The sequence below is a fragment of the Delphinus delphis genome, chromosome 1, assembly GCF_949987515.2.
Source record: "Delphinus delphis chromosome 1, mDelDel1.2, whole genome shotgun sequence".
In the NCBI taxonomy this organism is placed as follows: Eukaryota; Metazoa; Chordata; class Mammalia; order Artiodactyla; family Delphinidae; genus Delphinus; species Delphinus delphis.
In genome coordinates this window covers 161,536,505-161,561,188 of record NC_082683.1, presented here as the reverse complement: position 1 = coordinate 161,561,188, position 24,684 = coordinate 161,536,505, and the positions used below count along the sequence as shown (strand labels likewise).

Below are 24,684 nucleotides of genomic sequence, written 5' to 3'. Positions count from 1 at the left end.
AGCAAAAGCCATAAAGGAAAAAACTGAATAAAATTGACAACACAGGTTATAACTTCTATGACCAAACAGACATATACACACACCAAAAACACCATAAACAAAATTAACAGACTAGCAATAAACTGGGAGAAAACACTTACATATAATGTATGATAAGTATACGAACTATTTTTTTAAATGCTAATAAATCAATATAAAATTACCCAACTGAAAACAGGTAAAGGACATAAACAGGCAATTTATAGGAGAAGAAATACATATTAACAATAAAAATGGATGCTTAATCTTACTGGTTATCAGGGAAACACACAAAATGAAACTCCATTTTTCACCCATCAGATTAACCAAAACTTAAGTCTGATAATATCAAGTGTTAAAAGAGAAAAAAACAGTATTCTCAGACGCTACCCACCATAGTGTATTAGAGGGAAAATTAGTTCAGTCACTTTGGAGGACAATTAAAATTAAAAGTGCACAGAACTGGACTTCCCTGGCAGTCCAGTGGTTAAGACTCCGTGCTTCCAATACAGGGGGTGCAGGTTCAATCGGGGAACTGAGATCCCACATGCCATGTGATGCGGCCAAAAAAAAAAAAAAAGCACAGAACTTATCCAGCAATTCCACTATTCCACTACTTGGTATTACTCTTGAAAAAGTCATGCACATATGCAGAGACATATAAAAGAGTGTTCACTGGAACACCATTTACAAGAAAAAAACCAGAAGTAACCAAAAATGTTCACTAACAAAAACGGCCAAAGAGCCACTCCACAGAAGAACATAGAGCAGATTGAAAGAACATAGTAGACCCATACCTACTAACAGGAAATGTTCTCCAAAACGCAACCTGAAATTTTAAGTGCAAAATGCAGGCCTTTTGAAAAACATGTTTGTATTTCTGCATTTTGCCATGCCCCCCCCCAAAGTTATGTTACCTTCATACTGGATATATTTAAATTAATGATCTTAGAAAAGGGTAAAAATTGTTATAATTGTACAGATATGCCAATAAAGAAAGGTTAAAAAAAAATCGGCATTTGTAATCAAATCTGTACTTGCTCTTTTCAGAAACAGACCTGCAAATCACCAGTTCACCATAGGGTTGAACTAAGCAACCACACACAAGCTTTCAACACAGATGAGTTAACTGCTCAGTTTACACGTTTACCCCATGTTTGGACTGCCTGAGTCCAAATGCCAATGTCAGTTCTGAAAAAGTCAGCCACTTAGTTTTCTGTACTAAATTAAGTACCCTAATCAATTTGCAACTTACAAGTGACCTGTCAACTAATAAACACAGAGCTAGTGCTTACATCTCTAATTACAAAACAAATCAAGCAATATAATAAGCAACTGAAAAAATGCAATAAACTCAAAATAAGGGTGTTGAAAGGACAATAATCAACTTGGTCTTAAAAAACTTTCAATAAGAAAGTTGAGGAACCCTGGGCAAATGTATGGAGATTGAAGTCCAATATTTATTCATACACATTTTGAAAAGTTAGTGAATGGAAATGAAATTAGGATTTGTGCTACCCCAAGAATACATGCATACATTTTTAGGTTGCTGACAGAAGTGCTGAACTGAGAAGAAGCTGGGGACACAAACAAAGATGGCTTTGGCTATAGACTACTGCACTCTAAGTCCCAAGGAATTATTAGCAATCATTTGCTATTTTGAACTAATTGTTTCTTCTCTTCCATAAAGCAGATGGTCAAGACTCGGTAGCATGGTTTCTAAGATGTGCTCACACATCAACAACTCTCCTTAACTGTTCCATGATCTGCCTTCATGGTAGCAACAAACTATACAGAAAGGAAGAAAAAAAGATGGTAACTTCATCTAGCCTCTCCAAATTTCCAAAGGAGAAAAAAAAATTGATGTCCAAGTGACCGTGCATTTCAGTGGGGTCATTTTTAGAATGGTTTGTGGCACTCCACATCACACTGACTGGGGCATGCCTCTCATTGCTGCTTCCCAGGCGCCACACCTCAGGAGATATTTTAAAGGAGCATATTCCGTCTTCAAGGAACATGGTACACAAATGGTTTGGAAGGGGAAATACTTTTATAATGTCACTGTCAATAAGAAAAGTCAGCGCTTTCCCTTCCATCAAGAAGTCTGAAAAACTGTTAACCTATTTGAACAAACTAGGGTAATTCACAGCAGAAACGAAATAATTAGCCAGAAAGTTTGTTGTTGTTTAACTTTCTAAAACAGAAAAGATCATTTAAAACATTTCTTGTCCTACCCAAATGATGAAATACAGAACTAATGCTTCAAAGAGTAACTGTATTAATGAAACATCAACAAGATACAGATAAACATTTTAATTGATTAAATATATTATTTTCAAGATCTTTTTGAAATCGCACTTGTAATATACTAACCAACAGCCAAAGGCAATAAAAAAGTTTAAAACCAAAAATGTTCTGACATGAACATGTGACAGGAATTGCCGCTATGTCAAGTAACATACACTGCTCCCAAGAACAATATTTTTGGAGGATAATTCATCTTAACATGTGCAAGGAAAAATCTGTAATCAAAGGCTGGAAGAAATATATATTAGTGCCTGCTTTTTAAAAGTTTATTTTACATTTTAAATACAGTGTTTTCTCATTAAAAAAAAAGCCAGGAAGTGCCTAACCCCAAGGTTTCTATACCATGTACACGTGAGAGCTGATGGACAGCTTGACAAACCTTCTGGTGTAACAGTACGGACATCCATAAGCTGGGACTACTGAAATCAAAATTAAAAAACACACATTAAGCATCGCTTAGGAGAAAATAATCCAGTTTCTGAACAACCAAAAGAGAACAGAGTTAGATATGTACAAAACCAGGTATTGAAAAACAGAAAGAAATGCAGCACACAAAAAACAAACAGCCCCATATGTAGTGAATTGTATACACTGCAGCTAATCAATGGAAACCCTCTGACAAGAAGTGATTTGTGATTTGAAATTTTAAAAATCTAAGTATTTCAGTAATAACATATAATAACAGCATTATGTGTATATTGCCATCTTTGTGATTTTTCTATCTATACCACCCTCCCTTCTGAAAACAAGAATCTCCAGACGAGTCAATCACTTATACAAATTTGAGGCAATTAATCCATATTTGTTTTCAGTAAGGAAAACAAAGATGTACCTCTTTCCATCAATGAAGACATAATATAGATTAAAGCTATAAAAAAATTTAAGTACAGGCATACGCATTTCCAACTCTTTCTCGTAATTCCCAACTGGAATCATGTAGGGTGTATGCCTAAGTAGTATCAAATCAAAAGAAAACGGACTGTCTCTGGCAGTGATTTCCATATTAGTGCAATGTTATTCCCCATACACTGAGTTATATTTAAATGATTTTATATATTTCAATTCAGTAGGTGTCATTTTAAGTTTACAAAATCCCTAACTAGATGCTTGTGTAGAAAACAGTTTCAATTTGAGATGCTCTATAAAGCCAAATCAAGGCAAAAATGAATTAACTTTGCATTGCTACTGGTAGTTATGAATACCAGATTAAGAGAAAAGGGCCAAGAGTTTGTGGAGGCTTGCTAAGAGGGATGTTTGAAGTGTTCTATGCATCTTGATACTTCAATTATCAATCAGGTTTGAACATTCTATATTAAGATTATTCAGAAAATAATTATCTGTAACATAACTCCGAACTAAATAGCTGCACCCAAAGCAAAAACAATCTGGGTCATTCGGAACAAGATCAAGTTGAGGCAATTTCTTTTTCTATTATAATCCGTGAGGTCTTAAGTTTTTAAGTTTTAAAAATGGTGACCTTCGATCAAAGTCAGATGTACCTCATGTAGACTATTAACAAAAGATTTCAACTCAGAGGGCACTGTAAAGGAACTAAGTGCTCTCATAAAACACAGAGCAGGCAGCAATGCACTAACCATCAGCCAGGTGGGGTCAATGCTGAGCTATTTTATTTCGGAGACTTTAAAAATTTAACATGTAGCTCATGTAACGTCAGTACCCACTTGTGACTCTGCTGGTCAGCACCAAAGGGCTGGATGAGTCTGAGGAGTCCCTTTAACCCCAAAGTACTAATGCTCAAGAGTTTCAAGGAAATCCTGATTCCCAAGAAGAGTCACAAACCATCAGACCAAAATCAATAGGGTAAACACAGACTGCAATGCTCCACAAAAGTCAAAGGATATTTCCAAATTAAATGCCATCTTCTGCCCAACCCTAGACTCCAGACTCTGTAACATCTTTATCTAGTATAATAGACTCTGTAGTAGACCGATTTTGACCTCCACAAAGAGTAGGAGTTGTCAAACTTAAGGAGGTAGACTCCTCTCCCTGGATATTGGTGGCTGCCAGCATACACCTCTTCATGACAGTCCCGTCGGTACACAGGCACAATCTCGTCCAGTAGAGGCTTGTTGGCATTCTTTTTGGCTTTCTCTTCAGAACTGATGTTTTCTGTGAGAAAGAATAGAGACATGTCACTGTGAACAGATCCAGGAAAACCACATTTGCCTCAAGCATCTTAAACTCCATCCTTTCTTTGAGAAACTGCTCATTAGGAATTCTCTCAATCCATGCTACAACTTTCTGCAGGCAAACATGTGTTGATTCCTTCTATACCTGAGCAGCTGCTATGTGTACCAAGCACTGTCTGGGCCCTGGAAGCCCAGTGGCAAACATCTGGTGGTGGCAGCAGTCAGCATCCTCTCTCCCTCTCTGTACTCAGACCATTGCTCCTATTTCTGAGCCCCACTTTTTCCCATCCACATCCACTCAATTCCTAAATCTCCCAACAGGTGGAATCTCACTGATCTGAGTGAGACCACGGAAAATGTTACTCCAATCCTCCTCTTCTCAACAATATGAAAGTTCTCTCTTGTTTTAGGAAGGTGGGAAGGGAACTTATGAGAACTATTATTTTCTATTTATCTGAAATATAAAGAGTAAAATGAGAAAGCCACACTAGAGAGGTAGACATTCACAGACACTCTGAAAATTCAATTATTTTCACTAGGCCTGTGAAACCCAGGGATGATCTCAGTGGCAAAAAATAAGCTCTGATTCTAGGTTTGCCCCAGTTAATAGTTTTCTGAACTGTAACGATATGAGGTTAGGAAAAAAAAAAATACCTGTAGAAACCTATAGGAATGAGAACTATGAACCAGTTTAAAAGTCTCAGTTTAACATATTAAATATAAACAGCCTCAAGGAAAATAGATCAAGGGAATACTCAGCATAGATTTTAAAAGATTTTCAGGTTTACAACATGACAGAATGAATTACAGAGACATGAGTCAATTATGTGACGCCTGTCAATGGGCCACTATTAGGAATTTAAACCAGGAAGGTCTAAGAAACTCTCACAGTCTAGAGGAGCTTAAGGAGACGTGGTGACTGTAATGTGGCATCCTGGATGGGATCCTGGAACATTAGGAAAAATTAAGGAAATGTGAATAAATATGGACTTTAGTTAATAATGTATCAATATTGGTCCATGAGCTATGATGAACATACCACAGTACAATGCAAGGTGTTAATAATAGGGGAAACTGGGTTGTCGGGTATATAGGAACTCTTTCTATTATCTTTCCAATACTTCTGTAAATCTGAACCTATTCTAAAATGAAAAGTTTATTTTAAAAAAGTAGATGAGGGCTTCCCTGGTGGTGCAGTGGTTGAGAGTCCGCCTGCCGATGCAGGGGACACGGGTTCGTGCCTTGGTCCGGGAAGATCCCACATGCTGTGGAGCGGCTGGGCCTGTGAGCCATGGCCGCTGAGCCTGCGCGTCCGGAGCTCGGCAACGGGAGAGGCCACAGCAGTGAGAGGCCCATGTACCGCAACAACAACAACAAAAAAAGTAGATGACACTTATAAACGGGCCCAAGTCAGATTTGCTTTATCACAGCAATACTACTTGAAAATTAAATGTCCTCCATTTGCAAATGCGAAATACAAGCCATTCAGATTATACACTATTGCCCATAAGAATATCCATGAAACAGATTATCAGGCCCCACTAATTCAAGATCCAAATTTTGTTCAAAATCTATAAAACTAAAGGTTACTGGGATAGACGAACAATGCATCTTTCATCAATCTAAGCAAAGACTTGAGCCCTGGAAACAATCAAGTGGAGAACTACAGCAGGATGATGGATTACCATTATGTTTTCTTCAGAGAAAACAAACTCCTCCATCTTTCTACCTTTCAAGACCTAATGGAGAAAAACTAAAGCAACAAACAAAAAAACTGGACTCCTCTTCCATCTTAAACCAAGCTAAAAGGACCCCCCATAAAATAAAATATACAATGTGGATAAGACATGGTGGCACAGTAGCCTCCATAAGGAGGCATATGGCTAAAAGTCATTTGTGAGATAAATCTTCAAAAAGGAGACAGGCTCACTCTTAGGAAACAATCCTGGGGAGCAATAAATCCTCAGTGTTGCACTTTTTTTTTGTTTTTTTTTTGGTTTTTTTTGGCCACACCACACAGCTTGCAGGATCTCAGTTCTCTGACCAGGAACTGAAAACCCGGGCCATGGTAGTAAAAGCCCGGAATCCTAACCACTAGGCCACCAGGGAACTCCCCTCACTGTTAATGTAGAGGTTTTAATGGGTTAGTTTTAGTTGCAAATCATTTTATGATTAGGAACAGCACAAGGATAGGTAATGCCATTTTCCATTTGAGGGCTATCATACATTAGAGCAAAGGTCAAGGATGTCTTACCTCTAGTCAGGCACTGGACCCCAGGCATTTTTACCAGTGCTCTTCCCAACAGCAATAACCCCAAAATGATAATCAGCTGAGGGCTCAGACTAGGAAGTAATCTCCTTTAAAAGCTACCTGGCTTACAAGCCAGGAGAAATATATTACCTCAACCCATTTCTTAACAGAGAATTCTTCTTACTATTCACAAAGTACAGTAATTTGCACATGCAACAAAAACTTCCCTTCCCTTGACAGGTATACACTAATATGTATAAAATAGATAATAAGAGCCTGCTGTATAAAAAATAAATAAAATTAAATTTAAAAAGAAAAAACACCAAACTTCCCTTCCCAAACATTTGCAAACCATCTGATTTTAATGAGTCCCCATGTGCATCAGAAAGGCTAGTAAATGGCTTAGTTACTGGTCCTGATGTTGCTGAGGGGCACTTAAGACAATGGTAGTGGCACCTGCCCTGCAATCTCAGGTCTCTCTCTCACCTTTTCTTTTTTTTTTTTCCTCATTCTTACATTTTTTTTCTTTCTGGTTCCGTTAGTAGTATTTATGGGCAATGCTTTACCTTGCTGGTGGTACTTAGAAATAAAGATTTGCTGAAAACAAAATGCCATGTAAGACAAAGTAGCTCCTAAATGACACTGGCCCATGTGTGTGTGTTGCCATACACGACCTTAAAGGGCCTAGACTGTCTTGGTGATGTAACTGAACTTGTATATCAAAAGCTGATTGAACTTTTAGCCCCCCTCCATGCACCTTCCAACAACTACCTCTTTAAACATATCCCAATGGAGTCTCTGTGATTACCAACACTCTTCAAGAATAAGCAGTTTGTTTACAAGTCACCTGAAAGGTTAGTTAGGGCCAGAACTGAAGGTGCTTTTCCATTCTCCCAGTCAGGGCACTCTTTCCATATTACTCTCAGTCAAGTTAACAAATACCTAAGTGCTTACTAGGTGTGTACAAAAGCCCTGCGTTCTAACCTTTCTGGATAACAAAACTGAAGAGACCATCTTCTCAATTAGTAAGCAATACATTTCACAACCCACTTCCTAGACCAAGATAGTTTAGACGGTCATTGGAAACACTCTATTTTGTCTAGTTAGAGAAAATAATCTTAGAAAAACAACCTAAAAAGCTGATATCAGAAATATAAATTTAAATGAATTCCAGAGTTGGCAGAATTTCTTGCTTGCTCTTCTAAAATTTTTCAAAATGGCCTTGCACATTTGGCTTTTCAACACAAAAGGCTGGAAGTAAAACAGCATTCAGAAAGCGGTAAAATAAACTGTCAAACAGACCTTCCTGGTGTTGAAAAAAATTCACGTTCAGGCCCCAGTCCCTTAAGAGGCTAGTTTCTCTCACAATCTTTTCAGCCCAATGTCCCACTAACGAGGCGACTGATTCCCATCCAGGAAGTGTTAGTTAGGAAGCATATGGCTGGCTGACATCTGAACTGCTAGCATTTTTGCCAACACACAACCCAGCTACTAAATATGGACCAATGGCTCTACCTTCTTCCTCCTCGTCGTCATCGCTGGACTCACTGACATGCACGCTGACAGCAGTGTTTGGAGAGTCTGTCCATTCAAAATACACCCCAAACCCAATGTCATAATTGTCTGTAGCAAATTCCCAAAACAGGTATGATCCTTCTTCATGGGTGGGTACTCGAACAGTGACAACTTCTCCTCGGCCCACTGTAATCACAGAATCCGCATCCTGCCGAATCTTCTCTTTAAAGTCTTTGATCTGGGGTCGTGTCCACATGGATGGAGCTGCTATTACTGGAAGAGATTCTAAAGGCAACAGGAATTACAAAGGCTAAAGAGGATGAGCCTTCACCAGTAGGCAGCAACATCTGCACAGGATGACCTGCTCAGACACATGAGGGCACCAAGTGCAATCTGGTCTACCTTAGACTGAGGACTTTAAAAGCCTCCCCATGGAAGTCTCCCCGCAAATTACTACATTTAACAATGCCACAGGTATTTAGAGGTCATCATACCACTTTCAGTAATAAATGCAATCCATAGTCTTAAGGAGGATTTTTCCCAACACTCTAATTGCATAAGGGCATGACCATGAAGAATGACCTTGGAAACTTCCTAGCTGGAGATAGGGAAACATGCTAACAAAGAAGAGAGATCTGGACTTGAAATAAATTCATTTTTGGATGTGAACAAAGAAAGCTGGGCTTTGACTTCAGTCTCTCTGTCAGAAAAAAGTCTTGACCTCAGAGTAAACCAAAGTTCTAGGGGAGGGGCTATTCTAAAAGAACTCAAAGAAAGAGAAAAACTTGGATAGGAATGGAACCGCTAGCGACTGAGTAAAAATGGGTGAAGTCTTGTTACTGAGCAGTATCTACGTGTACTCAACAGGTTTTCCAGAGTTATTCACAGAGCCTTTGACTAAAGATTCATTTGAAAATACTGGTGAACTCTTACTAGGAAAAAAAAGGGGGGGCTGTGTGAACCAAGGTATTTCAAGGTCTTTTCTGAAACTATTTTCTGTTACTTGTTCTAAAAAGAACAAGGAAGAACTCTGAAATCAACTTTCTTATGAACCACACCACCATCTCTGATCACCGTCACTGAAATGTTCTCTTCTTCCTCTTTACTTAGTGAACTCTTACTCTTGCTTCAGATCTCTCAGCTCAAGTGTCCCTTCCCCCCTCTCTAACTAGGTCATATCCCCCATATTATGTGCTCTCACATCATAATAGACCTTTCTCTCCAGCACAGTACCTACCATAGCCACAATGCTCATTTTATGTGTGTAATTTTGTTTCACCACTGTAGCCCAACAGTCAGAAAATCTTCAACCAATTGCTGAATGAATGAATGAGCTGTCCATGAAAAGGTAAGCAGACCTTTGAAAACCTAAATTCTTATTGGTAACATGGTACTTTTGTCTCAAAAATATATTGTAAATATATGGTAGCCAATCTACAAGATGGCCCCCAGTGATCCTCTCCTGTGGGTATTCATGTACTTGTAAGGTTACCACCCAAAATGCATCAGGACCAACAGAATATGGCAGAAGTACGGATGTATTACTTCCAAAGCTAGGGCATAAAAGACACTGACGCTTTTGCCTTGTTTTCCTTTGCATCATGTGCTCTGGGGGAAGCCAGCCACTGTGTTGAGATCACTCAAGCAGCCATTTGGAGAGGCTTCGTGGGGCAAGGAATTGAGGCCCTCCTGCCAACGGCCAGCACGAACTTGCCAGTCATGGGAGGGAACCACTTTGGAAGCAGAGCCTCTAGTCCCAGTCAAGCCTTCACGTGACTGCAGTCCCAGCCGACATCTTGACTACAACCTCATGAGAGACCAGAGCCACCACCACTTAGCTAAGCAGCTTTCAAATTTCTGACCCACAGAAACCGTGAGAGATAATAAATGTTTATTATTTTAAGCTGCTAAATTCAGGTACAGTGTGTCACACAGCGACAGATAACCAATATATACAACAAGACAACCCAAAGTGTCCAAAGGACATCTGATTTGCTCTTCTAAACTATTCAAAGAGTCACCAGAAGCACCAGATTCAGACTAAAGAGTGAAAAAGCATTCAATTCTCACAAATATGTAATTGCTCTCAAAAGCTAATTAACCTGACTTCCTGACTTTTGCTTTTCATGAAGTCTGAATTACAGCATGTGGATGGAAGAGCACATATGCCAAACCATACCTTTTGGTCCATTCTCCAGGGCTTCTTCTGCAGCTTCTGGTTCAAGCTCTTTTTCAGAGTTGTCAGTGTGGGTTTTGGCCTGTCCATTCACTGACATCATATCACTTGGCGTAGTTGTATTCACTTTTGATGATGTAGGCAAAGAAGCCCCAGCTACTGCTACTTCCTGTTGTTTCTGTAATGCTGCCTATAAGTCAAGAAAAAGTGAAGATACACTGACCAGGAAGGCTAATAAACCGGACATTTGCCCTGAAATGCATTCTGACCCTATGTTTTTGCCCCATCAAGTAGCTCCAAGAAATTACTCATAAACTTTATCAGTTTTTACCCTATCTATAATGAATATTAGTATCACAATATCAAACTGATAGCTAAAAATGTCAAAATATTAACATGGACAAAAAAACTGTAACTGAGGATCACATTTTTGTGACCTGAGGATCACTAGAAAAACTAACCAGGAAAAATTAAAGTAGGTAGAAATAATCAACCCAAAATAAAATTATTATAGGTAAAAACTGAACACAGTAACATCTGTTCTTAAAATTGATAAAAGAAAATCTTGATAAAATTCAGATACATAAAATTTGAATCAGAAAAATTAAACTTGGTAGAAATAAATGGTCACAGAAGAAAATTCATAAAGGCAGAAGCTATAACTGGTGAAACCTGATAAGGGCCCCCAAAGTAACCAACAAATCAAATATGGACAAAAGTAATCAATAAATTAAATCTTCACTGTAAACCATATACAGAAAAATTCTTATCACGATTAAACTACAAACTGTTAATCATGTAAAAAATATTGACCTAAAAATTAAACAGGCTTATAAAATGGAGTCTGAGGTCAAAAGACTTTCTTAATGAAAATTCATCACTGTTTACATAATTATGATTAAAATATGTATATTCATAAACATGAAATCAAAATGTCCTCTGAGTCAAAATGGAGAATAAAAACATCTTAAATCTCAAGGACAACTACTTTAGGACATTCCTCTCCTATCAAGATGAATAAATATTAATACTACCAGAAATGCCTAAGTATTACTTGAGTAACTTTTGGGGGAACTGTGAATTATAATGTACATATAGAAAAGTATACAAATCATAGATGTACAGCTTGATCAATTTTCATTAGCCAAACATACACATGTAACCAACGCCCAGATCAAGACATTACCTGTGGGTCTTCCCTGGTGGCGCAGTGGTTAAGAATTCGCCTGCCAATGCAGGGGACATGGGTTCGATCCCTGGTCCAGGAAGATCCCACATGCCGCGGAGCAACTAAGCCCGCGAACCACAACTACTGAGCCTGCCTGCTGCAACTACTGAAGCCTGCGCACCCAGAGCCCATGCTCTGCAACAAGAGAAGCCACGGCAATGAGAAGCCCGCGCACCACAAAGAAGAGTAGCCCCCGCTCGCCGCAACTAGAGAAAGCCCGCGCACAGCAACAAAGACCAAACTCAGCCAAAAAATAAATAAAATTTAAAAAAAAAAGATATTATCTGCATGTCAGAACCCTTCCTGGTACCCCTTTCCAGAAAGTCCCCCAAGGGTAACAACTATTCTAACTTGTAATATTACAGATTTGGCTTTGCCTTGTTTTTGAACTTTACATACATGAAATTGTACAATACATGCTCTTTTTTGTGTCTGGCTTCTTTTACTCAACATTTGTTTGTGAGGTTCATCACAAGTAATTATAACTATTTTGTTTGTTTGCATGTGACAGGATATGCCACTGTGAAAATACAAAATTTATTTATCCAATCTACTGTTGAGTGTTGGGGCATTTCAGTAACTTTTTAAACTAAAACACTAAGTTATAATAAGTAAGCATACATTTACAACAGTTAAAAAAACAAGAAAGAAAACATAGGGAAAAAAAGCCTTTATAATATAATTTCATGGTTTAGGGATAATGATATATTTTGGCATATTTGTATATACATTTCATTTAACATATCATTTACAAACCAGTTATTTAAACAGCAACGCCTCTCTCTGCTGCTAGTGCAGGTTGGCAAAACACTTAAGAGTTTAAAATACCTTCTTCCAAGGCCTAGATTCTCAGTAATTTCCACATCAGTTTTCTAAAAGAGTACCAGCTTCAAGAAAAAGGGCATATAACCAAAACAAGTCAGCACACTCAGAACATTCACTGCATGACAGGAAAGCAAAAAAAGCATTTCTGTTGATGATCAATTGGTCAGCTCAAATGGTCCCTCTCCATTTCAAGCCTTTCTTGAAACTCTCTAGCAGAATGAACAAATCCCTACCCCGGGATCCCACTGCCTATGAATATACATCTATTACATAAAATAGACTGTAATCATGTATTTACATAATCTCTCTTCTATACTCCAGGAAGTTTTTAAAAGAACAGAAAGGCACAGGAACAATGTAACAAACACCCATGTAACCACACCCCCAAATTTACAAGTGTTCCCATTTTGTTATTTATATAAAAATTAATACTTTATGGGACTGAAGTTCCCCTTGCTCCTTCCCCAGTCCCTCTCCTTCTCTCTTTCCAGAGACAACCAATCAATTTGATAAACCTGAGTTTGTTCACTGCAATCTAAACTATGGCTTTCCAATTCTGTTTCGAAGATTTTTGGTTTTCCCCTATATGACTGACTTTGCTATGACTAAGTGATAGCAACCTATAAGCAGGACAATGTGTAATGAGCTAGCCTATTAAAAAATTATCTCAATGTCCATCAAAGAAGCAGGAAACGGGGAATGACATGCTAAAGTAGAAACAGGCTTTAGAGGACAGAAAAGAAATCCCTCCAAAATACCACTTATCTTGTAACTCTGGTTTGACATCCTTTTCCTCTTCTCATGGATTATACAAAACCTGCAGTGCCTTTTAGCTGCTCACTAAATGCTAAAGACTCAGGGGAAAACGTATTTTAGGTGAGGATATTAATTTTCAAGGAATTTAAAGAGCTTGGCAAAACAACAAAGATTACTTCACCTAACAAGAAATATGGAGCAACTATAATGCAACACTTCTTTTTTTTTTAAAAAAAACATTTTATTAAATTTACAGGGAAACATAGTTTGTTTTTTTTTTGTTTTGTTTTATTTTGGCCATGCCGTGTGGCTTGCGGGATCTTTGTTCCCCGACCAGAGATTGAACCTGGGTCCCTGGCAGTGAAAGTGCCGAGTCCTAACCACTGGACCGCCAGGCAATTCCCTGCAACACTTTACTTCACTCAGGTATTTGGACAGGTAGTAACTGCTTTATAAGTGAAAATTAATTAAATACGTAAACTTAGCTATGTTAACTTTAAGGAGGCATTTTATGCCTCTGCAAGATGTAAAAAAATGAATGTAAAATCAGTTATCTTCCCTATGTACCAAATACTTTCACAGAGTAACTATTTTCTCATTTTATTCCTCTGATAGTCCTGTGAGGTTAACAAGACAAGTACCAGGATTTTATAGCCCATTCTTACTGACTGGGAGAAAAGGCGGAAAAATCAGAGCAATAGGTAACTTGTCTGAGATCAAACAAGATAATGGCGAAGCCAGGACAGAATCCAAGTGGTGTGTGACCTCCAGTCGCATGTCCTTCCCCTAAACCGCATATTCCTATGTGGAAGCAAAGCCTGTGGGGGCACTAATCACCCAAGTCCTCATGGTTCCAGGACCACTATTAGAATCTACGTCAAACTCACTGGAATAACACTAGGTCCATACAAATCCCAAATACATTTATGACAATATAATAGTGGCCACTTCATTTATTGCTTCAATATCATATGCTTCCTTTCGTAATTGCCAGTGCAATGTTAAAATCTCCCTTAATAAAGGTCATCTAAAAGTTACGTTATACCTGAGAGGCTAACTAATGCAAAATTCATCAGCAACTGTTAAAAAAGAACTTGCGTTCCAATGAAACTAAAAACCCTGTCTATGGCTGAATTCAGGGGTTATCTATCGTACCTGTTGCTGTGCAAGCTGGACTTGATACAACTGCTGCATATATTGCTGATAGTGTTGCTCCTGCAACTGGCGGATGAGAATTTGCTGCTGTTCGTAGTTCCCTGGATACTGTTGGGCTGCATACTGCTGGAACTGCACGGCAGTCTGCGAGTTTAAAGCTGCCATTATCTGCTGCCTAAAAACATTAAAAAATATACACTAGTCTGACTACAGGAGATTGATTGTTCATGACAAAATAAAATGTCCTTGTTATTGATTTTTATAATGCATAACTCTTAAAAATGACTAAGGTAGTAATGTATACCAATCAACATGTGTCCTAGGTCCAGAGAAAGAATAAGAAAATAAACTTGGCCCCTAATCTTTCACATAGGTTTTTCAAGGAAAATTTGGGATGAAGAGGGAGAATAATAAGCATATCATCATCACCACCATCATCATCACCATCATAACTGCTAACATTTATTGTGCCCTTACTATGTGCCATGCAGTGTTCAGAGCACTTCCATGTACTAACCCACTTAGTTCTCACAACCACCCTCTGAGGTAGGGTTTCACAAAGCAGGAAATGGAGGAGTTCAGTAACCTGCCCAAGATTACACTGCTAGTAGATGCCAGAGCCAGGATTCAAGTCTAGGAAGTCTGGCTCCAGCCTATACTCTTTAAACATGATGTTGTAAAAGGATGGGTTGTCATCTATGGCAGCGATGAGATATTTAACTGTTGGCCATGGTTTCTCTACCTAAATACATGAAAAGGCAGAATAGCTAAAAGATGTTACAGATGGCTCTGGCAAGTATAAAGAAAGCCAGTGAAAATCTGAGTGCCCTTGGCATTTAATGTAAAGCCTGCCTTAAAGAGGAATACTGAAGATAATAACTGGGCACACTTGGTTTAGAGATACTGATTTCTGTAAACTATTACTCTTCTTTTTTTTTTTTTCCAGAGGAACCACATGCTTAACTCAGTCATGTGACCAAACATAAACACCTCAAAGCCATCTCTTAACAGATAATAACAAAGCAGAATCTCACAAACTCCTGAATAGAACATGACACTGGGTCCATCTAGGGCACCCCTCTCCCCTCAAAAAGAGTAGCAGTCATAGTCTCTCTCCAAGGCAGACTGAGGTCCTGGGTCAGTTTGAAGCTTTTCTGAGGAACTACTCAGAAATAATGGGGAGAAAACAATGGACCCGCATGTCCTCTGATTTAATCTATACTCCATGCCACATCTAGAACCCTAGGCCTTCTTCCCAGTGTTTTATGGGCGTTAATCCCTTTCTCCTTATTCCCACAGCTCCCTCTGGAAGAACCAATCCCTTCTGAGACAGCTGCTTTCACAGCCCTTACTGAATAAGAAATGGCTTCAGCTCCCAAGTTCTGTACTAGGAGACTAGGAACAGACACCCCACACAGGCTGAATCAACTAGATCCTTTGGCCTGGGAATTTGTAACTGGGTCTCTCATATGCCAGCCAGTCTCTGTCAGATGCATGAAAACAAAGACCACATAAATCTTGGCTAGGACAGCCTTGCATATGACAAAGCAGAGTGACAATTTGCAGAGAACAGGAAGAATGAAACAGAGACATAGCTGAGAGAAGCAAAGACAAGAGACTGTGTGGACCCAAAGACAGAGCAAGCAAGCAACCTCAGCTCCTATTCTAGTGCCTGGGTTCTGGGAGCAAATTCCAAATCCTTCTAATACATTCTTCATTCGCAACCAAATGATGCTTAAGATGAGGCCTTCCTTGGTAATACATCATTGGTACAAATGGCAAGCAGCTAATGCTGGTCGACTTCCCAGTCAAACAAATCAGAGAATTATTCCAAGGCACACAATGGTAAACGGTCAAGCACAACAGTGTGGCAATCCATTGCTCGCTGTGAAACACAAGCCACACAGCACGCGTACTTTTGCTGCTCCAGCCGAAGCCTCTCTTCTTCTATCCGCCTCCTCTCTTCTTCCTCCCGTCTAAGCCTTTCTTCCTCTTCTTGCCTACGTTTCTCTTCCTCCTTTTGCAGACGTTCTCTTTCTTCCTCTTCACGCCGCCTTCGCTCTTCCTCCTCCTTCCTACAAGGTAAAGGACAGAGGGAATGAACCCTAAACAAAGAATCCCGTTTAAAAATAATTTAAGACTCTTTCCCAGTGAAGACGGACACAAGCTTTTTAGAGAATCATGTGGTAATTTTATCACAATTTGAAATACATATACTTCATGAGGAGAAATTTATCATATGGAGTCAATCTCAAAATATACAGATCACAGCAAAAACAATGACTGCTTCACAGCAACAGAAAAAGGAGTCCATCAGTAAGGTACCACTTAAAACATTACGATACCCTGAAACCTCCCTTCTAAGATATGCTCACAGCACCACAAGTTTTTCCTTCATACTACCTGCTGTGGTTGAAATTAAATTTGTGTGATAAAGTTAGCAATACATCTGCCTTACTCATCAAGTACATGCTCCATAAGGGCAGAGACTGCCCATCTCACACTGCTATATCCTCAGGGCTTACCACAGTGTGGGAAAGAATAAGCACACAACAAATGTGTAGAGAAATGAATAATCCACCCTGAAATGCCAAGTAGCCATAAAAAAAGAACAGGACTACATGGCCCAATATGTAAAGACATTTAATATATATGTTTAATGGAAAAAGCAGGTAAATAAATAGAAGGCGGCCTGGAAAAATATACCTTAAATCTGTCCGCTATTGTCTACGGAGAGGAGAGTGAGACTAAAAGTAAGGTGGGAAGGAAGGTTTTCAGTTTGTGCTTCATATACTGCCATAAATGGAAAATCATTTATATTACTTATATTCATGTATAATTTCTGAAATTTAAAAAAAAATTAAAGCTTTTAATTAAAAAAAAGAAAAGAACAGTTGGGGATCTAGGTGCAGCCCTTACCCAGCTCTTGCTCACCACCACAGCCCCTCTCCCGAGGGAGAGCAGACTCTGTTGCACTAGGAATGGAGGCCATATAGGCTGAGAGTTGTGAGGAGTGCAGGGAGGTTGAAGATGGGATGAAAGAGAAGACTTCTGAGGGGTCTCAGAGAAGACACCATTTCATGGCCCTCCATGAGAAGTGTGTGCGTTACCCCTTTTCTCCCCAAACTTCTATAAGTGATTAACACACCAGAGCCACAACCAAGTCTCAAACTACAGCAATAACATGACCTATTTTTTATATGTCACAGATAGTACACAGGGCAAGATGTTCCATAAACCAGAGCTTAAGCTTCAGGAAAGAGGAAGTCTAGTCTTAAATGCTTTAAAAGAATTCTACATGGACCTCATCTCATGACAAAGGTGTATTTTTAAAAGGAAAAATACAGTTTTACATGTTGAGTAGTAACTTAAGTATTCAATTTATCATTAAAAAAGAACTTAAGGGACTTCACCGGCGGTGCAGTGGTTAAGACTCTGTGCTGCCAATGCAGGGGGCCCGGGTTCAATTCCTGGTCAGGGAACTAGATCCTGCATGCTGCAACTAAAAGAGCCCACATGCTGCAACTAAGACCCAGTGCAGCCAAATAAATAAATAAATATATTTTTTAAAAAAGACCTTAAAAGCAATATATACTACTTCCAAAGACACAGCTACACCTCAGTGATCCAATATCACTACACAATGGACTGCAGCACATAAATCAATTCCAGTAAAGGAACCTCATTCCATTCTCATAGGAATCAAACTTTTTCTCTGGCTAAAAACTATCTTCCTTTGGATAAGTATCTTCTGGAAATGTATTAAGGTATTTTCTATTCGCTTAAAGAGAAATAAATTACACCCAATACTCTGTCTCTTGGTAACTCAGGAGTTATAACTACAAGCATAAAAACTGTACACGTCATAATACAGTGATAGAGAGTTTACTTTCACATTAGCCCTGACTGCCACAGTTTTATCATTCTTGCATCTATTTTTCATGGTTTCTGTCTCCTCCCTCACTGTTAGGCTATTTTCTCTTCTAATGTTATTTCCAATCCAGGTTAAGGTGGGAAACCAGAGAACCAACTGTTTCTAAAGTAAGTATAATATAATCTGAGGGAAAATTGGTGTTACAGCATTATTTTCATTACCTAGAAATTTTGGACTGTCAAAGTTCTTGAAAATATAACCTCTAGATAAATAAAGTGCTGGGGGACTTCCCTGGTGACACAGTGGCTAAGACTCCATGCTCCCAATGCAGGGGGCCCGCGTTTGATCCCTGGTCAGGGAACTAGATCCCACATGCATGCCGCAACCAAGAGTTTGCATGCCACACCTAAGGAGCCTGCCTGCTGCAACTAAGACCTGGTGCAACCAAATAAACAAATAAATACGTATTAAAATAAATAAATAAATAAAGGGCTAACTATAATTCTGTTGAGTTCACAATCATGACAGAGAATCCCATAAACATACAAACAGCACATTCAGCAGCTCCCCATGCAACCTCTGGAAATAATAAGCCATCTGGAAGCCAGAGCCAATATGAAATGCCTATATAAGGTCTACCACGTAGCACAGCTGATAACCATGATACGGAGTATGAATATTCTAGAAACCCAAGGGAGGCAGCAGCAAAGGGTGTATCAGACCAGAGGGTAAGGAGGAAGGGAGTGGCTGAGCTTACTGTGCTTGCCCAGAAACCTAGTGTAGCAACACAAAAGGAATGCTGCCATGATGGATGGGTGGTTACTTTTAAAGGTATAGCCAGACGGAAGCAGCCAACCCTCTCCCCTCAAAACTCATAATAAAAACACCTGCTCACATCAGAAAGTTTGAGCAATTGCCATAAGAAGTGGGGATCCAATGGAACTAAGACACCTGATTTAAAACACTCCATAAAGCAAAAGCATCAGTATACTATGCAGTAGGCTGCTCAAGGATAAAGTATTCTGTGCCTTCAAACTTCACCTTTTTTTTTCTTGCTCTTCCTTCTCTATTTTGTGGGATGCAACATACGTTGAAAAGAGATGGCAACACCTATTCAGGAGCTTGACAAACTCTACCATGGCATCCTCTTTAGACATGTTTCCCAGGGCTGCCCATTCTCTCCTGTGAAGAATAACAAGAAAAGTTACTTCCTCTTCTTAATAGAATGAGAATTTGATTTAATTTAAACCTAAATATGAACAAGTCTCAATTATAACTAAAGTGAAGAATGATTCTACTATAAACAAAAGGTTCAAAACTTCAACAAGCATATAGTGATTTACTAAATTAGATATGCCACATACAAACCAAACTTACTGTTGTAAACCACAATTTAACTGCACTGCTGACAATTTCCATACCAGTAAAAGGTATCAAAGTTTTACTTTTCTTATATCATAGTTTAGCCTTAACTGAATAAAATGCTTAATATATTCCTTCTTGTCACAACTCTGTATGTCCCAATAAGGGAATCAATTACTACATTGTAAATGGCTTTTTAAATATCATTTAGGAAGAATCAAATGAAGCTGTACTTGTCGTATGTTCATAAACAGATGAGTAAACTTCTTCCACAATATTTAGCCATAAACATCTCCGAGCCAAAAACAGATAAACGTCTGAAGACTCCAAAAGCTGCAAGCAAAAATGTTTGTTTAGTTCTTATTCTAAAGCTAACGAGCCAGTTATATACATCTTAATCAATTTACTTTGCACCCTTTTCAACATTACTCTCATTAACTTCATTATACAATAAAACACCGTTACCTCCTGTCATTGCCCAACACATCAAAGAATCCAACCTCAGGACAAGTGTCTGGATTATATGGACCCATAAGAACCTGCTTAGGCAGTGCCACAAGCTTCAGCTTTTCTTCGTAAGTTGGATGAAATGCTTTGCCATCTTTTTCTTTAAGAAAAATAAATACAAAGAAAACAATTAGCACTGGCAAAGTACATAATTTTCAGGATTATATGTTGAAATTTTGCTGTAAGGTATATCACAAATTGCCTGTGATATATATAAACCCCACTATAGGGAGATTTTAATTTCAAGTACTAAATTTTAATAGTCAAAGCCAAGATAGAAACACTTGATGCTGAATTAATTTTTTAAAAATAAAGCTTAAGTACTGATATTTATGTTAAAACTACTACAAAGAGTAAATCAACTACATTTAAATTAAAAAAAAAAAAAGCCACTACTAAAGAGAAACCAATCTGTCAAGCTACAGTAGGGACACACGTACTAGTGTACCACTTGACATATTTTACAAATGTTAAAAATGTTCAGCAATCATTTCTTAGTTTAAAAAATAATTTTATATCAAGCACTTTTAACATAAGAGACAATTACATATACTTTGAAAGGCTATATTCAAAAAGTCTCCATCCCACTGAGGCACTATGATGTGGTAGAAGGGTCTTTGGAATCAGACAGCCTAGGTTTAGATCTCATCTCAGACACTTCCTAGCTGTAGGACCATTTAACCTCTTAGTCTGTTTACCAATAAAGTGAAAAGTCCCCTGATACTTCAGAGGTAACAGGATAGTATTAATGGTAATAACTGTTAGATACTTTTACTTCCTTCATATTATGGCTGGCTCTGGCAGATTTCCAATGGGCTATTATGAGAGAAGCCAATTTGACCTGTAGAGACTTAACTACCACCAACAACATTCCAAAGTAGTATGAAACTGGGTAAATGGGAAGTCCTTATAGAATAGTTCTACTTCTTTGATAAATGGTAGGATTAATTACTAGTTGATTCTAATGATAATAAGAGATTACCAAATTTCAAAACAAACAAAACAGGAGGTAGAAAGTAGTATATTTTGCCTACAAATTTTATCCATGTACACAGAGGTCACCAAAAGAAAATCACTGATGATGAGAGAAGAATATGGTTTAAAAGGATATGAACAGGAAACTCAGAGGAGAAGAAAAAACCAGAAGTTGCCAATAAGCATGCCAAGATACTCAATTTCCCTAGTCAAGGAAATGGACAGTGAAACCATTAGATACTAAGATGCTTTCTGCCATCAGATAGGTTAAAAAAATGCCATCAGATAGGTTTAAAAAAGTTAAGTAACATCAAGAGTTGGTAAGAACAGGACAAACAGGTACCCATTCTCATACACTAATGTTGAAAGTATAAACTGTTACAGTTATCTTGGAAGGAAATTTGGCAATATATTCCAAAATTATAAGTAGATGCCCTATGGTCCAATAATTCCAATTCTCATCATCTACCCTTGATAAGCACTCCCAAATACACAAAAGGAGGTGGATATAGGGATATTCTGCAGCGCTCTTTTCTTGTTACTGTAACCAAATTAAAAGTTCATCAGTAAGGGAACAGCTAAATAATGTGTCATATTCAGTCTGTGGTATAAATGAAACACATAAAGGGAACACTGTTAAATGAAAAAAGCAAGCTGCAGAAAACTACATACAATCATAGCACAAAATATATATCCTCAATTCTAAGTACTTCTGCTACCCACACTTTAACATCTCTAAAATCAGACTAGCTTTTACAATCTATTGTATTTTACAGTTATCATTGGCAGTTTTTCTTTCTTAAATTACTTAAATAAGTTTTTCTTTCTTAAATAATAGTAAGTCTTAGAATTGATGAAATACATGTCAACATACCACATATATATTCTATAGGTACATTTATATGAATGTAAATGCAAAGAAAAAGATCTAGAAGGAGTCACACTAAAAAGATAAGAATGAGAAAGTGGGAGGGGGCTAAGATCAGGAGTGGTGATCAGAAAATTGAAAACTGGAAACATTTTATAGTTTTTTTTTTCTTTAGGCCACACCGTGCGGCATATGGGATCTCAGCTCCCAGACCAGGGATCGAACCCGTGTCCCCTGCCCTGGGAGTGTGGAGTCTTAACCCCCGGACTGCCAGGGAAGTCCCAAAACTAGAAACATTTTAATCTTTCAAAGGAAAATATGTGGAAGAACAAACTAAACTGTTAAGAGGTACTGCCTCTGGGGAAGTGATTGGCAACACTGTGGGTGGGAACTGAAAAGAATTATACATACGTACTTCTATCTGCATTTTTTTCAACAAGCACGAATTCATGTAATATTTGGAAAAAAGACAAAACTGTGGCACTGACCTTACTTATGTAATAAAAATCAAAACAACTCAGAAACCTGCGGACCTGCCATCTGTCTTTGCTACTGAGCAAACAGTATCACTAAACAATTAGCACGAAGAGTAGGAATTTCCTCTAAAGCTTTTAGAACAGAATTATCCATAGGTCTATATTTACCAACTAAAACGCAATCCTCATTTTAAAATCTAACTCTTAGAAGTCTATTTCAATCAATGATGGAAATTATAAGCCCTTTTTTACATTCATTCATTCAACTTAATAAATATTTATTGAGCCCTTGTACGCAAATCATTGTGCTAGACACGAGGATTCATAGCCCTCCTGCAGTTTACAAACTACTGAGCTTAATTAAAAATGTATAGCTTGGCAATACAGTATATAATTGTGTTTAGGTGCATATTTCAGGTATATACATACTGTAAACAAATTATTAAAAATTATATTGAGATAAAGGAACAATTATTTTAGAGTTAAGGAAAAAATAAAATTATGTCAGAGGTGATAACATGACTTGTTCCAACTCTAGGTTGGGCCAGTAGTTACGTTTAATTCGAACATAGTATATAATCAAAATAAAGCAAAACAGATGAGAGCTTACAAAACTGAAATACATCTTTACATTATCTTTCATGTAAAACACAACAAGCCTAGGGACTTCCCTAGTGGCGCAGTGGTTAAGAAGCCGCCTGCCAATGCAGGGGACACGGATTCGAGCCCTGGTCCGCGAAGATCCCACATGCTGCAGAGCAACTAAGCCTGTGTGCCACAACTACTGAGCCTGTGCTCTAGAGCTTGTGAGCCATAACTACTGAGCCCGTGTGCCACAACTACTGAAGCTCATGTGCCTAGAGCCCATGCTCCACAACGAGAAGCCACAGCAATGAGAAGCCCTCGCACTGCAACAAAGAGTAGCCCCTGCTAGACACAACTAGAGAAAGCCTGTGTGTGGCAACGAAGACCCAACAGAGCCAAAAATAAATAAATTAGTTAATTTTAAAAAAATAAATAAAAAATAAAACCCAACAAGTCTAAAAGAGGTGCTCCTTATTTCATTCACTTCCCAATGAATCTTTTCTAAATACAGCCTTGAACAATTATCTTAGCAAGAAACACGGTGTTATACCTGTTCACTGCTGCATTATTTAAAATTAAAAACCTAATTATTCAACAATAACGCAATGCTTATAGTAATCCATTGAATAGATTATACAGCTATTAAAATAACAATATAAGGGCTTTTTAGCATTTTAGAGAATATATTTATGATGTATTAATTTAAATAAGTAGAATAAAAATTAGATACTAGGTTTATAACTATGTAAAAATGGGTGATTACGCATATAGATCTTTCTTTTTAAAAATTACAGTTAAGATTTTTCTTACAAAATTAGCTTATCAGAACTCCGTATTCTAAGATGTTAGGGTGCTAAAAAATGTGAAACAATAGTGGCAACTTTTTACCAAAAAGCCTTTCTCCAATTTTAAAGATGCCCATAAGCTTCCTTTACCATCTACCTTAATTTTGTACATACTAATCACCAAAAGTTTTCTTATGCTAATTATGTCTCAGAGAAACATAGCACAGACAACTTTCTTCTTACTTCCCCCAAAAGTGATGATCTGAAAAACAGCTCCAACCTTGATCTTAGCCTATTAATTGAAAGATTATTATTTAGAAAGTTTTTGTTTTTTAAAACCAAAAAGGCATCAACCTACCTATTCATTTTATCTTGAGCCTTATAAAAGAAAAATATGCTGCTGGTCATTCAAGAAAAAAATAGGTGTAGTGAGCCTGGGAAACAGTGGAGGTAGAGTGCATAGCAGAATATAACTTCCTTGTTTTGTTCAATCAGGATCCCTGAGATTTTGTTTTGTTTTTTCCTTTAAAAAAAAAAAGTCTAAATTCTATGAAAGTGGTTGCTTTGACCCAAATAAACGTCAATAAAGATAAAGTCAGATGGAAACTTTATTCACTGGAAGACCAAACACTTTTCTGAGTAGTCATGTAATACAGCAATTTTCAAACATACACACACAAGAATTCTTATTTGCTTTAGGGAGATGATCTGAAGCTAACAGATAGGACTAGTGGGTATGAAAAAAATATTTTAAAAATATGACTACTATAAAGTTATTCTAATGGAGGGAGGGTCCATTTCTTATGAGGTGATAAATTTGCTCCTTTATTTCAAACTAGAATCGGGGACCATGGGAGAGGGTGAGTCAACA

At 37.9% G+C, this 24,684-nt stretch overlaps 1 protein-coding gene and 1 pseudogene across 1 annotated transcript in view; both read right to left on the bottom strand.

Annotated features, from left to right (window-relative positions):
* Positions 1–3,097: 3,097 nt before the first annotated feature.
* Positions 3,098–4,205, bottom strand: LOC132431706 (uncharacterized; annotated as a pseudogene).
* Positions 3,256–24,684, bottom strand: part of ACBD3 (acyl-CoA binding domain containing 3) — a 33,336-nt gene continuing 11,907 nt past the window's right edge. The window contains exons 2-8 of the mRNA XM_059997418.1: positions 20,083–20,224; positions 19,297–19,437; positions 16,298–16,456; positions 14,382–14,556; positions 10,421–10,607; positions 8,242–8,526; positions 3,256–4,455 (exon numbers count right to left, since the gene is read on the bottom strand). Coding sequence (XP_059853401.1) covers positions 4,244–4,455; positions 8,242–8,526; positions 10,421–10,607; positions 14,382–14,556; positions 16,298–16,456; positions 19,297–19,437; positions 20,083–20,224 — 1,301 coding nt within the window. The 3' untranslated portion in view covers positions 3,256–4,243. The remainder of the gene's footprint in view (positions 4,456–8,241; positions 8,527–10,420; positions 10,608–14,381; positions 14,557–16,297; positions 16,457–19,296; positions 19,438–20,082; positions 20,225–24,684) is intronic.